Genomic DNA, 12933 nt, shown 5'->3' on the forward strand with positions numbered 1-12933 from the left:
ATCCTGCCTTTAAAATGACATATTTGCAAAAATATAAAATTGTATTTTTTCTCCTATAAATTGCATTAATTCCTGAAAAGAAACTGTGGGGTCAAAATACTCCTGACCCCCCTCAGTGAATACATTAAGGATGGTAGTTTTACAAAATGGGACAATTTGTGGGGGTTTCTATCATTCTGACACCTATGAGCCTTTGCAATCTTGGCTTGGTGCAGAAAACAAAGTGTTCCTCAAAATGTTAATAATCAATCTTAAATTTGGACATCTCCTAAATGGTTAAAAAAACTGACGTTTTTCCAATGTGCTTCCAGAATAAAGTAAACAGATGGAAATATATATCTCATCAAAAATTCTACAGTATGTTTGCACATATTTGAGATATTGCAATTGAAAATGTGAAAAAATGACTTTTATTTAGTGCTTTTGGCGCTTTTAATAAATATACACAAATTCTATTGGTCTATTTTTACCACCTAAATGAAGTACAACATGTGGCGAAAAAACAATGTCAGAATCACTGGGATATGCAAAACCTTTACAGAGGTATTCTATGTTAAGGTGACACATGTCAGATTTCCAAAATTTGGCTCCGTCACTAAGGGGCTAAACTCTTTATTTATAATATTATTAAGGTGGTATCAATGCAGCAATAGTCTGCAAGACAGCGTCGAAATTATATTAAGAAAGTGGTGACAGATAACCCACTAGTACCCCAGAGTCTTCTCCGGAAGAAAAAGATAACCATGCACAGACAGTTTCGAGGTGATTGCCTTCCAATAGGTGGCGCTATAGAAGCATTGTTCCCTCGCCTATTTGCATATTTCCCAGAGGAGCAGGGATGGCCTTATAAGTCTCCTCCCACATTCTAGGTGCTCTCCCTAAGAAGGAACAACACGCTTCCTGGTCCACATCTAAAAGTCTCTTGTAGTGGCCCAGAGCTAACGGGGCCCCTCCATAAGTATGCATTCAATTGTCTTGAGCCTATGTGTTATCAGTATCTTCTATGTTGCTGTTTGTTGAATTTGATGTGTATTGCATAGCTGCAGCACTGAATTGGTTAATTGTCTGGTATGTGAGATGTCTGGAAAATGTATCTTGTTGTAAGTCATGTGATCGTGCTATGTATATGTGTTTGCAAGAGGTTTTGCAAATCAGTCAGTGCAAGGTACAGAATGAGTGAGGAGCCTGACAAGAGGGAGTTCTGCAAGTAAGCCACACAATGTCTGGCCTGGCAAGAGAGAAAGCCCCATGACAAGGCCACAATCTACCCTGCTATCTCCTCAGCTGTGGGCCCACCCCTCGGACACTGCACTTTCACAAGCCAAGCCAGAAATTTCCTGCACAGTGATAAGGGGCAATCGTCCTGAAACAGCTGTCTGTACATGGTTATCTTTTCCTTCTGGAGAACACTCTGGCTTTGGCTTATATTTCCCAGTCACTTTCAAAAGGTCTGACATTGATTTGCAGGAATGCTGCCTTCCGATAGGTGGTGCTAAAGTGGCATTGTTCCATCTTCTATTTGCATATTTCTCAGAGAAGCATGCATGACCTTAAAAGTCTCCTCACAGCTTCTAGGTGCCCTCCCTAAAGAGTAACCATACCCTTCCTGACCCACATCTATAAGCCTCTCACCCAGTCAAGCCAGAAACTTACTGCACATTGGAACAGGTTACCACGGGAGGTAGTGAGTTCTCCTTCAATGGAAGTGTTCAAACAAAGGCTGGAAAAATATCTGTCTGGAATGATTTAATGAATCCTGCACTGAGCAGGGGGTTGGACACGATGACCCTGGAGGTCCGTTCCAACTCTCCCAAAACAGCTGTCGGTACTAGTGCAATATGTCACCACCGGAACTATGGGCTGAGTGACAGGGAACGCCTACATAGAACCTCAGCTGTGATCAGCACCCCCTCCGGCGCCCTGGTGGGCGTGCCTCCCGAGGACTGACAGCCAGTGTTCTGCCCCCTCACCTGCAACATGCCCTCCTGTTTCGGCAGATTGCTATGGCCTCAGCGGCCTCTGGTCCCTCATCACTGGCAGGGCGCTTCCATGAGGTCATCTCTGATGCTCCTCCCTGGACAAGGAACAGACATGCGGCATCAGTGGGGTAAGTGTCACCCTGCGCAAGTTCTCTGCAGCAGCTGGTGGGGAGTTCCCACAAGGTCAACCTGTGGGTCTCTACATGTGTGTTGCTCCACCCTGCAGAAGGAAGCCACATGTGGCATCAGTGGGGTAAGTGTCAACCCAGAGAAGTTGTTTGTGCACCTGCTGGGGAGCCTCCTCCCCCCTAGAGGAGGAAGAGACATGCGGCATTAGTCAAGTTATTGGTGCAGCCTCCGCTACAGTTTGCTTGTCAGTGACAACCATCTCCTGTATTCTTCATATGTCTGGGCTGTGGGGTGCGGGGGCAAGACAGAACACTTTTCTAACAAAGAAAACACCCAAGCCCAGCTATGCTTTACCAAAACCTCCATCAGGTCTGCTAGAGGTATGTGGGAGAATGTTGTATGGCCTGATGAGACCAAGGTTGAACTTTTTTGCCATAATTCCAAAAGGTATGTTTGATGTATAGCCAATACTGTGCATCACCAGAAGACCACCGGACCCGCAGTGAAGATGGTGGGGACAGCATTATGCTTTGGGACTGTTTTCCTGCCGCTGGAACTGGGGCTTTAGTCAAGGTGGAGAGAATTATGAACAATTCCAAATATCAGTCCATTTTGACACAGTAACTTTAGTCCTTTGCTAAAAAGCTGAAGATGAAGAGGGATTTCACTTTTCAGCATAACAACCCAAAGCATAACATGCCACCAAATCAACAAAAGAGTGGTCACCAGAAGAAGATCAGAGTTTTGGAATGACCCAGCCAGAGCCCAGTCCTGAATCCCGTTGAAGATCTGTGGGTTGACCTGAAGAGGGCGCTACACACAAGATGTCCTCACAATCTGACAGATTTGGAGAGCTTCTGTAAGGAAGAGTGGGCAAAGATTGCCAAGGGAAGATGTGCCATGCTGATAGACTCCTACCCTAAAGGACTGAATGCTGTCATAAACTCAAATGATATTAGGTTTAGGCTGTGCAAAGTTATGCAACATTATTTTAGGTTTTTTCCCACTCTAAATGATTTCAGTATGTTTTTCAATAGAATTGCACAGATAACGGGTCACACTGCATAAATCTGAAATTTTTCGTCTTTGTCAAATTTTTTTAACATGACAAAAACCTGGCATTCTAACAGGGGTGTGTAGACTGTATATATCCACTATAGGTACTATAAGGCTGGGGGCAATCTACTATTAAAGGTTCTGATAGCACGTGCCAAAAACCTTCTGCATTCCTCCAATTTCTTTATGGAGCTGTAATATGACTGTGTTCATGAGGCCGAAAACAGAGAAGCTGATATGCACTGATTTATTAAGTCTTATGGAATAATTTTTCGCGTTACTAGCGTACACAAGGCAACTGCTCTCCCCAACCATGAATTTGTACTGTTATTTTCTTTTGCTGACAGCTTACAATGTAATCATGAAAACTATCACATATTAGCAATAAGAGAGGAAACCCTCTACAGATTGTCACATCACATCTGGCCGATTAGATAATGGGCTTGGTCCCAAACATGCATTGGTTTCCAAGCCCAGACATCCTTCCTCTATACTGAAAGGAAGTGAATGCAAAGACCATGTCACAAGATGTTTACGCCTCTTGCTCTTTCTGGATTACTGAGCTCTATGACAAGCTGAAACCAATGAAAAATGAAGCAAAAATTGGGCCAGATCAGAAAAAACAGCAACAGCCCATCAGGAAATGCCACCGTCTGTGCTCAGCATCAGGCAGAATAATAGGATGTGATCTGATAAATTGACTTCCCTAATGAGCTTAAAAGTTACCCCTGACCTTTCCATTTTCCATGCAGTGGTTTATATTGTAATAGAACTACATTTTATATAAGAATCCGAAAGGAGCAGGAAAGTGGAATCCCCAGAGCAGATGTGAAATCAACCCAAGGTTGGCTGCACACGGGTGAATTTAAATTGCGGAATCCGGAGCGGGCAACCAGATTCCGCAGCAAACACCGCCCATAGCATGCTATGAAAAAATGCGTTTTCCTCTACACGAGCAGTAAACCAATTGCGATTTTCGGCTTGCGGAGGGAAAACTGCAGCATGCTCTATTTCTGTGCAGATTCCGCACGGACGGCTTCCATTAAAGTCAATGCAAGCCATCTGACCCGCGGACCTTCGCAATGACATTGCGGAAAGGTTGCGGATTTTGTGTAGTGCGCATGTCCAACAGCACGCCATGCAGACCATCTGCAGCACAGTAAAGAAGAAGAATTGTCAGGTACATGTGGATTCTGGCTTGGCCCAGTGTTGGATTGCGCTGCAGGCTCCTGCATGCTGAATCCGACCTGGCCATGTGCAACCGGCCTTAGGGTACCTTTCCACTTGCGTTTTTTTATGGTTCAAAATGTATTTATTGGTTTTACAATAAAGAACACATTAACAACAACAGTATAGAGACAATAATGTTGCACTATGGAGAATTAAGTAGCCTTACGGTTGTGGCGCATCGGCCGGGAGACAAGCCAGGCTGTCTCTCCGCGCCTATCTCTTCGGAAGCCGGTGCCGACGGTCCGGGAGCTATGTTGAGGTGAGGCTTAGCCAAATAGAGGTTGGCACTGCAAACACTGTGGTAATAAGTCTAAAACAGTAACAGGTATGTAAGGGGGAGGGATAGGGAAGTGAAAAGGGAAGGTGAGGGCAGTGGGATATAAGATGGGGGGGGGGGGGCTGTCAGCGGCCTGCGCTCTGTGCTGGCGCCAGAAGTTGCGTGACAATGGTAGTACCACTTTAAGTTAAGAGGGTAGGGTACCTGTTTGGAGCCAGACCTTTAGGTCCGGTGAGTTCCTGAACAGGATCCAGGCCGTCACCCTGGCATCTCCAGCAGGTGTCCGGGGTTTGGGGGTACATTTTGGCTAGATGTACCGGGGTTCTGTACCATCTAGATAGAATCTTGTAGTTGGTTTCCTGGAGCTTAGAGGCAATTGTCATTGAGTGCGTTAGCGTAAAGGCTTTTTTCCATTCGTCTTCCTAGAAGGTTCTTCCCAGCTCCCTCTCCCAGCTCGCGATAAAACCCAGAGAGTCTTCTCGTGTCTCCACCTCCAGAAGGAGACTTTGAATGGGCCCGAGGTCGGAGATGTGCATAATTGTTCAAAATGGGAGAGAGGGACCTGTAGAGAGGCCAGAGGACCCAGCGATAGGACAAAGTGTCTTATCTGGAGATACTGGAACAACGCTCTGGTCCGGGGGCCCTCCCCTCCCAGCAACTCGCTCATTGGTTGGACCCCGGACGACGACACCACGTCTCTGACCCTAAGGGGTGCCGTGGTCCCCACCGAAAAGGGCGTAGTGTCCCTTAGAAGAGCCGGCAGTTCTGGGTTGCCCGTAATCGGAGTGAGGGGGCCGGGGCGAGAGACTAGACCCAGGTGTGGGGCGAACCTGTTCCAGACCCTCAGGATTTGTTTCAGTAGGGGCGGAATCAGGTGCGTTTCACCCACTCGACAGGAGGAGCCAGAAGGCGCCCGTTGCCAGGGCAGGCAGTTCCTCCCGCTCTAGGTCTACCCAGAGTTCGTTTGGGTTGTTGTGAATTATGTCAAGAACGCATCTGCATATGGATGCCTTATAGTATGTGGAAAAGCAACGTACGTCTACTCCTCCGTCTCCCTTCCTTTTGATAAGTGTTTTATATTTGACCCTCGGTTTAGATCCTCCCCATACGAACTCCAGGGAGATCTTGCGAAGCTTAGTCAGATATAGGTTGGGGATTTTTATCGGAAGGGTTTGGAAAAGGTACAGGAGCCTAGGTAGGACATCCATTTTTAGGGTATTTATTCTCCCCAGCCATGAGAGGGTGAGGGGTTTCCATTTATTGAAGTCTTTTCGGAGGTTCTCGAACATAGGCTTATAGTTTGTTTCAAAGAGGCATTTGGGGTCCTTGGTGATATTGACCCCTAGATATTTGATGTGGTCATCCCTCCATTTCATGGTAGAGAATTTGCTGACAGCGGAGGTGACCTCCGGAGGAATCAAAATATTGAGGATTTCCGATTTGTTTATGTTAATTTTGAAATTGCTTACGTTTCCGTATCTCTCAAAGTCCTTTAGGGCTATTGGGAGGGCTACCCTGGGGTTTGTGATAAATATTAGAAGATCATCTGCGAATAGGGAGAGTTTGTGTTCAGTGGAGGCTAGCTGTATCCCCTGGATGTTGGGATTACTTCTTAGGGCGTTGGCCAGGGACTCCATGACCAGGACATATAGAAAGGGGGAGAGAGGGCATCCCTGTCTTGTCCCGTTTTTTATTTTAAATGGTGAGGATAGGGCCCCATTTACGCTAACCCTGGCTGACGGATCGCGGTAGAGGGCCATGAACCAATCGATGAATCTGGATCCTAGCCCAATTTTCTTCAGGGTCGCCTCCAGGAACCCCCAGTGGACCCTATCGAACGCTTTTACTGTGTCTACTGACATTAAGCACAAGGGAGTTCCCGAGAAGCGAGCCCGCGAGATCAGGGAGATTGTTCTGATAGTGTTGTCCCTTGCCTCGCGGCTCGGGACAAAGCCAGACTGCTCGCGGTTGATTAGAGGTGGGATGAGGGGCCTCAGGCGAGAAGCTAAGATTTTTTAGAACATTTTGGTGTCAATGTTTAATAGAGATATAGGGCGGTAGTTGGAACAGAGCATGTGGTCCTTCCTCTGTTTTGGGATGATTGTGATTGTTGCCTGGAGAGCCTGGGATGGGAAGGGGCACGAGCTAGAGACAGTGTTGAAGGTCTCAGCTAGTGAGGGAGTTATGAGGTCCGCAAGCGCTTTATAGAAACGGGGGGTGAACCCATCCGGGCCAGGACTCTTTCCCAGTTTAAGATTTTGGATTGCTTCTTTTATCTCTTCCTTAGTGATGTTATTCTCTAGACTGGACGCTATCTCACCCGTGATTGATCCCGGAGCGAACCTGTCAAGATAGTTTTCCATTGCTTGAGTCTGTGCCCACCCATAGATTATACAGTTTCTGGTAATATTGCTTAAAACACTCCAGAATTTCGCTATTGGTGTGTATTATTCCCTTAGAGGGGGAGTTAAGAGAGGGTATGTATGGGATGGCTGTCCTGGGATGGAGGGGCCCGGCCAACATTCGCCCACATTTGTTTCCCTGGCCGTAGAAGCTGCCACGCCATCTGTCCCTAGCGCAGAGTGACTGTTGGTCTAGGATAGAAAGAACTTTGTTCCTAATGTCTGAGATATCTGCTCTCAGTGTATTGGAGGGGGAGTTTTTGTTAGCTGTTTCTAGCCTGCCTAGTCTGGAGAGTAAGTTTTTTAACCCTTGTGTCCGTTCTCGTTTCAACCGTGCTCCGTGAGAGCTGAAGACCCCCCTTATTACACATTTTAGGGCCTCCCATTGGTTAGGTTGGGACGTGGGGTCGTGTAGGTGGTCCACCATGAAATTCTGGATCGTTTGTTTAACCTCATCTAAACAAAGTGGGTCTTTAAGCCACTGGCGTTTTTTTTAAAGCTGCGATATCGCTGCATTTTTTAATGTGTATGTCAATGGGACTTTAAAATGTTAAAACTGCATCGCACAAAAATCGCACAGCACAAACTTGCGATTTTGTGCGATGCGTTTTTAACATTATAAAGTCCCATTGACATTTGCTTTAAACAAAAAAAACGCAGCGATATCGCAGCGTTGAAAAAACCCAAGTGGAAAGGCACCAATAGAGAAGTGTTTTAAACATGTGCCCCTTTATTTTACCACACTGAACCGCCACCGTGCCTTATTACAGTACCTGACAATTTTTCCAAACACGCATGGGGTGTATCGAAAATGGCGTTAAAAATGCCGTAAAATGTGTACAGCGTTTTTAACAATGCTTACTATGTCACTGGGAAGGGATAAAAAATGGTGACGTCATCAGAGTACCTTGCCTGCATAGTTACTACACAAAACATGCAGTAAAGACGCAAGCAAACGCTCACAAAAACGCTTGTGTGAGAGTGGCCTGAGGCCGTCTTCACATGGCAGGGAAACTCGAGCAAAATTTGTATGGACTATGAACCTCCTTTTTTTATGGAATCGTATACACAAATGATGCGGTGCGGGAAAAAATCGTGGCATGCTCGAAACGCATCGCCCATTGATTTCAATGGAAACTTAAATACATAGCATGGCTCTCACATTAGGTGTGATGTACATGTGAATGCGATGTGAGGTTTCTTATTGAAATCAATGGGAATCCCTCCTGATCCTCTACTGCATGGGAAACTCGTACAGGAAGATTGGAATTTCACAGATGTGTTCTTTTTCCAGGGGAATTGCGCAGCATATTTCCTATGCATTTGCGCGCCCCCTGTAGACTTTATTGGGGCCCCTTGATGCGCAAATGTGCACAAACGTAGAGCATGCTGTGGTTTTTTTTGAGCCCATGAAAAACGTGTGTAAAATATGCAAATGTGTACGAACCCACTGAAGTCAATGGGTTCTATTCTCTGCATATTGCATGCATAAATATACCCGTGTGAAGCGGTCCTTATAGTTGTATGGTGAATGCCATACAAAACCCCCAAAACAATGGCTGAGCTGATGTGGTTTTTTCACCCGAGCCCCTCCCACCCCAAAAAAATAATAAAAGTTATATATTATATATACTCCAGAATGGTGCCAATAAAAAATAAAGCTCGTCTCCCCAAAAACAAACCCGTATTAGGGCTATGTCAACAGAAAAATATGAAACTGGGTTTTTAAAATGTGGAGATGGAAAAAAATTGCTGCATTGTGAAAGAGACACTCCAACAAAAACACATTTTTCCATCCATGTGACCCTCACCTGATTGTCACGCTCTGGATACCTATGTATACTATACTCAGTAGTAATAGAATTACCACTGAGGCCACTGTGGGGGTGGGGGTCACTATTACTACTGAGGAGACTATTACTACTAGGGCGAATATAGGGGTCACTATTACTACTAGGACCACTATAGGGGACACTATTACTACTGAGGCCACTATTACTACTGGGGCCACTATGGGGGTCACTATTACTACTGGGGCTAATATACGGGTCACTATTCCTACTGGGGCCACTGTGGAGCTCACTATTACTACTAAGGCCACTATTGGGGACACTATTACTACTGGGGCCACTATCACTACTGGGATTAATATAGGGGACACTGGTACTATTGGGGCCGATATAGGGGGTCACTATTATTACTGAGGCTACTCTGCACGTAGCAGCATACCTCAAGCAGACTTAGGATATATTTAGACATGGCGGAAATGCTGCAGAATGTCTGCAGTGAAATTTCCACCCCCCTGGATCTGTCACCTACTACTACTACTCCCCTACTACTGGATACAGCATTTCTGCATCAAAAAAAGTCAAACTCTGTACCACTGGTGTGGATTTTGACTAGAAATTAACCGAATATCTGCAGTTGCTGGGAGGGCACTGTAATTATCTTTACCTTTCATATTTGCCTAAATAAGATAAAGACCAAAAGTATACAGTCAGGGAGCTGTGATCTCCTTCATCATGACTGTGTGACAGGAGCTTGTAATCAGCATCAGTAACTGTGATTGGAGTTTCTGTCCTCCTGCACTCTTCCCTGTGTGATACTTTGAGCATGCAGGAAGTCCTGCTGAATGAGATCACTCTGCAGGAGTCACAGACTGTCAAGTACATCTCAGAGGGTCACAATGAGATCACATGACTCAATAGAAGAGGAAGTTTCAGATAACTAAAAGAGGTAATCACAGACACTTTATACTGGTGGACTCCATAATGAATTTTGAAAAGTCCCTTTAAATACCAAACAAGGACATGCTTAGTGCTCTTTCACACGGGCTTTGCAATTTTCATCTGTCCACAATCCAGGCAAAATTCACATGAACGGGAGAAAGCCACAACCAAATCTCCCATTTTCTCGTCCACGCAAGTGTCCTGGCAGCGGCATATATACGCCGCAGCCACGAATTCCGTTGGCTGAAGGGAGAGACCTGAGCACGCTGAAGTCTCTCCCCCTCACTTTGCTGGCTGACCGCGGCAATAGGAGCCTATGGGAGCTGCAGGCAAAGGGAGGAGGAGAGAATTTAGCAGCGTGTGCGGCTGGTAATCTCCTTCCCACCTCCCCTTTTCAGACGGCTCTCATAGGAGTCTATGGGAACCGGCTACATATTCAGGCAAAAAGATAGGACAAGTCTTATATTTCCCGACTGCGTGAAAAAGCGGCCGGCCAGGAATGTGCCGGAAAATCGCCTATCTGAACAGATGCATTGGAATACAATGCTTCAGATGGTCGCCATTTTTGGCCAGCTAAATAGCCGCAATAGGACGCTGGTGTGAAAGAGGCCTTAAAGGGGTTGTCCCGCGAAAGCAAGTGGGGGTATACACTTCTGTATGGCCATATTAATGCACTTTGTAATATACATCGTGCATTAAATATGAGCCATACAGAAGTTATACAGTTACCTCCTCCGGTGCTGGCATCCTTGTCTCCATGGTGCCGTCTAATTTCAGCGTCTAATCTCCCGATTAGACGCGCTTGCGCAGTCCGGTCTTCTCCCTTCTGAATGGGGCCGCTCGTGCCGGAGAGCTGCTCCTCGTAGCTCCGCCCCGTCACGTGTGCCGATTCCAGCCAATCAGGAGGCTGGAATCGGCAATGGAACGCACAGAGCCCACGGTGCACCATGGGAGAAGACCTGCGGTCCACCGTGGGTGAAGATCCCGGCGGCCATCTTCACAAGGTAAGTAAGAAGTCGCCGCAGTGTGGGGATTCGGGTAAGTACTATCCGTTTTTTTTTTTTTTACCCCTGCATCGGGTTTGTCTCGCGCCGAACGGGGGGGCTATTGAAAAAAAAAAAAACCCGTTTCGGCGCGGGACAACCCCTTTAAGGCGTTACAGGGGTATGCCAATATATATATCTGTTCTAAATGCAGGAATGTCTTAAAAAAGGTATATACACAGATGCACATCCTGTTCCGTATTCTGCGCTCATTTGTGCACCTCCTATAGACCTATGAGGCTCTGTTGGTGCGCGAATGCACACGAAAAGAAAGTGCTCTATTTTTTGGGGCATGTGAGAATATATATAAATCCGTGTTTTTGCTGTTAAAAATGCAGCAATTTTTTTCAATATCCAGAGAACAGAACACGTTGATGTCAACGGATTCATTCACTTAATTTTATTTTTTGCGCACGCATTTCTCTTGCGTACAAAGAAATAGAACACGCTTTATTTGGTGCACATTTGCGCCCCGTAGATGTCTATGGGCACACGCAATGGAATACATGAAAAACAGCGCAAAGCAGTAATAAAAAGAACACATCTGGACCTCGTTAGCCTAAATGGCCTTCCAAATCAGGGTGGGGGTGTTGCGTGCGAATACGAACAAGCCTGCATGCGCAAAAGAGCTCATTACAATGTGCAGAGATCACCCATAAATACTTGGCACTGAAGCGTGCCCATCTGAAGGAACCCTTCATCCCTTCAGGATTTGCGCGCCTCTCATAGACTTCTATGGGGGCCTTTGCTGCGCAAAACACAAAAAAATAAAGCAGGTCCTACTTTTTCAGCACGCGCAAAACACACTTGTGGACCGAACCCACTGAAAGCAATGAGTCTTGTTCTGTGAGCGTACTTTACATGCGCAAATACGGTCGGGTGAAAAAACCCAATACGCACCGAGGCTAACGTCACCCTGCCGCCGGCACCACTGCCAACCGCGGGCGATGCCCAGGCACGCCAACAATAGGACGCGCCGTGATATGTTTCTGAACTCATCGCTGGTTTATATTCCTGCGACTCACAACGCACAAATCTCACGCCATTGTCTCGCCGCATGAAGCCGACCTAAGGGCTTACACGTTTTGGCGTGTTTTTGTCCCGTTATGCGCCCGTGATTATCAAGGCCGTATAACGGGACGAGATAGAAGGTTGGCGAAGGTTTCGCGTAGAGGACGCTCCGCACCCGCAGGACCGGCACACGTCATGTGATGCCCCACTGACAACAATGGGCGCAGAAACATGAGACCCGCCTGATGCGTACCGACCCCCTGCGGAATAACGTAAGGGACTGCGCAATTTTGCGGGTAATTCTAAGCAGGCTGCACAGCCTCTTACAGCAGCGCAGACGGGACAGCAAAATGCGCTAAAACATGCGCCATAGCGCGACATTGAAGGCGCAGATTGTTCGCTATCGCGAGTGTGTCTGCGCCTCCGCCCGCCGCAGCGCTCTGGGGATACAAGGCCTGGAGACACCGTGCAGGTGCACAGCTACACTCCGGCCGCAGGCCCCGCCCACACACGTGACCGGTCACATGCTGATGACATCATCACAGGTCCTACTAGCGGCGGCGCCCCTCCCCCTGAGCGCTGACGTTTTGGTGGGTCAGTTCCGTGTTTACACCCCGGGAAGGAAGACGGAGAGCCGGGAGAGCATCCAGCAGAACCTCGGACAGAGAGCCTACTCCCTGCAGACCCCGCGGGACATGCGGCGCCGCTGACCGGAGCAGCCCCCCTTGCACACCGACCGCGCCGCGTCTTCCGCCCCCATGTTCTCCCGCAAAACTCATGGAGACCTCAAGAAATCTACACAGAAAGTTCTGGACCCAAAGAAGGACGTCCCCACCCGGCTGAAGCACCTGCGGCATGTGCTGGGTGAGCACTGCGGGGGAACCGGGGGGTGATGCGGAGGGACCGGGGAGTACTGCCGGGGAGGCAGGTGCAGGACCGGCGGGGTAGGGGGGCGTCCGAGCACCGGGTGACAGATCGGGGGGGGATAGTAGTGGGTGACAGATCGGGGGGAGGGGGGGGGGGGGTAGTAGTAGGTGACAGATCGGGGGGGGGATAGTAGTGGGTGACAGATCGGGG

General features: G+C 47.5%; 1 protein-coding gene across 2 annotated transcripts in view; it reads left to right on the forward strand.

Moving 5' to 3' along the window:
* Positions 1-12443: 12443 nt before the first annotated feature.
* RALGAPA2 (Ral GTPase activating protein catalytic subunit alpha 2) overlaps positions 12444-12933 on the forward strand; it is a 280005-nt gene continuing 279515 nt past the window's right edge. For both annotated transcript variants that reach the window (XM_066595757.1, XM_066595758.1), the window contains exon 1: positions 12444-12720. In XM_066595757.1, the coding sequence (XP_066451854.1) occupies positions 12615-12720 (106 nt within the window). In that variant the 5' untranslated portion in view covers positions 12444-12614. The remainder of the gene's footprint in view (positions 12721-12933) is intronic.

Source organism: Eleutherodactylus coqui, chromosome 3 (assembly GCF_035609145.1).
Source record: "Eleutherodactylus coqui strain aEleCoq1 chromosome 3, aEleCoq1.hap1, whole genome shotgun sequence".
NCBI classification, from domain to species: domain Eukaryota; kingdom Metazoa; phylum Chordata; class Amphibia; order Anura; family Eleutherodactylidae; genus Eleutherodactylus; species Eleutherodactylus coqui.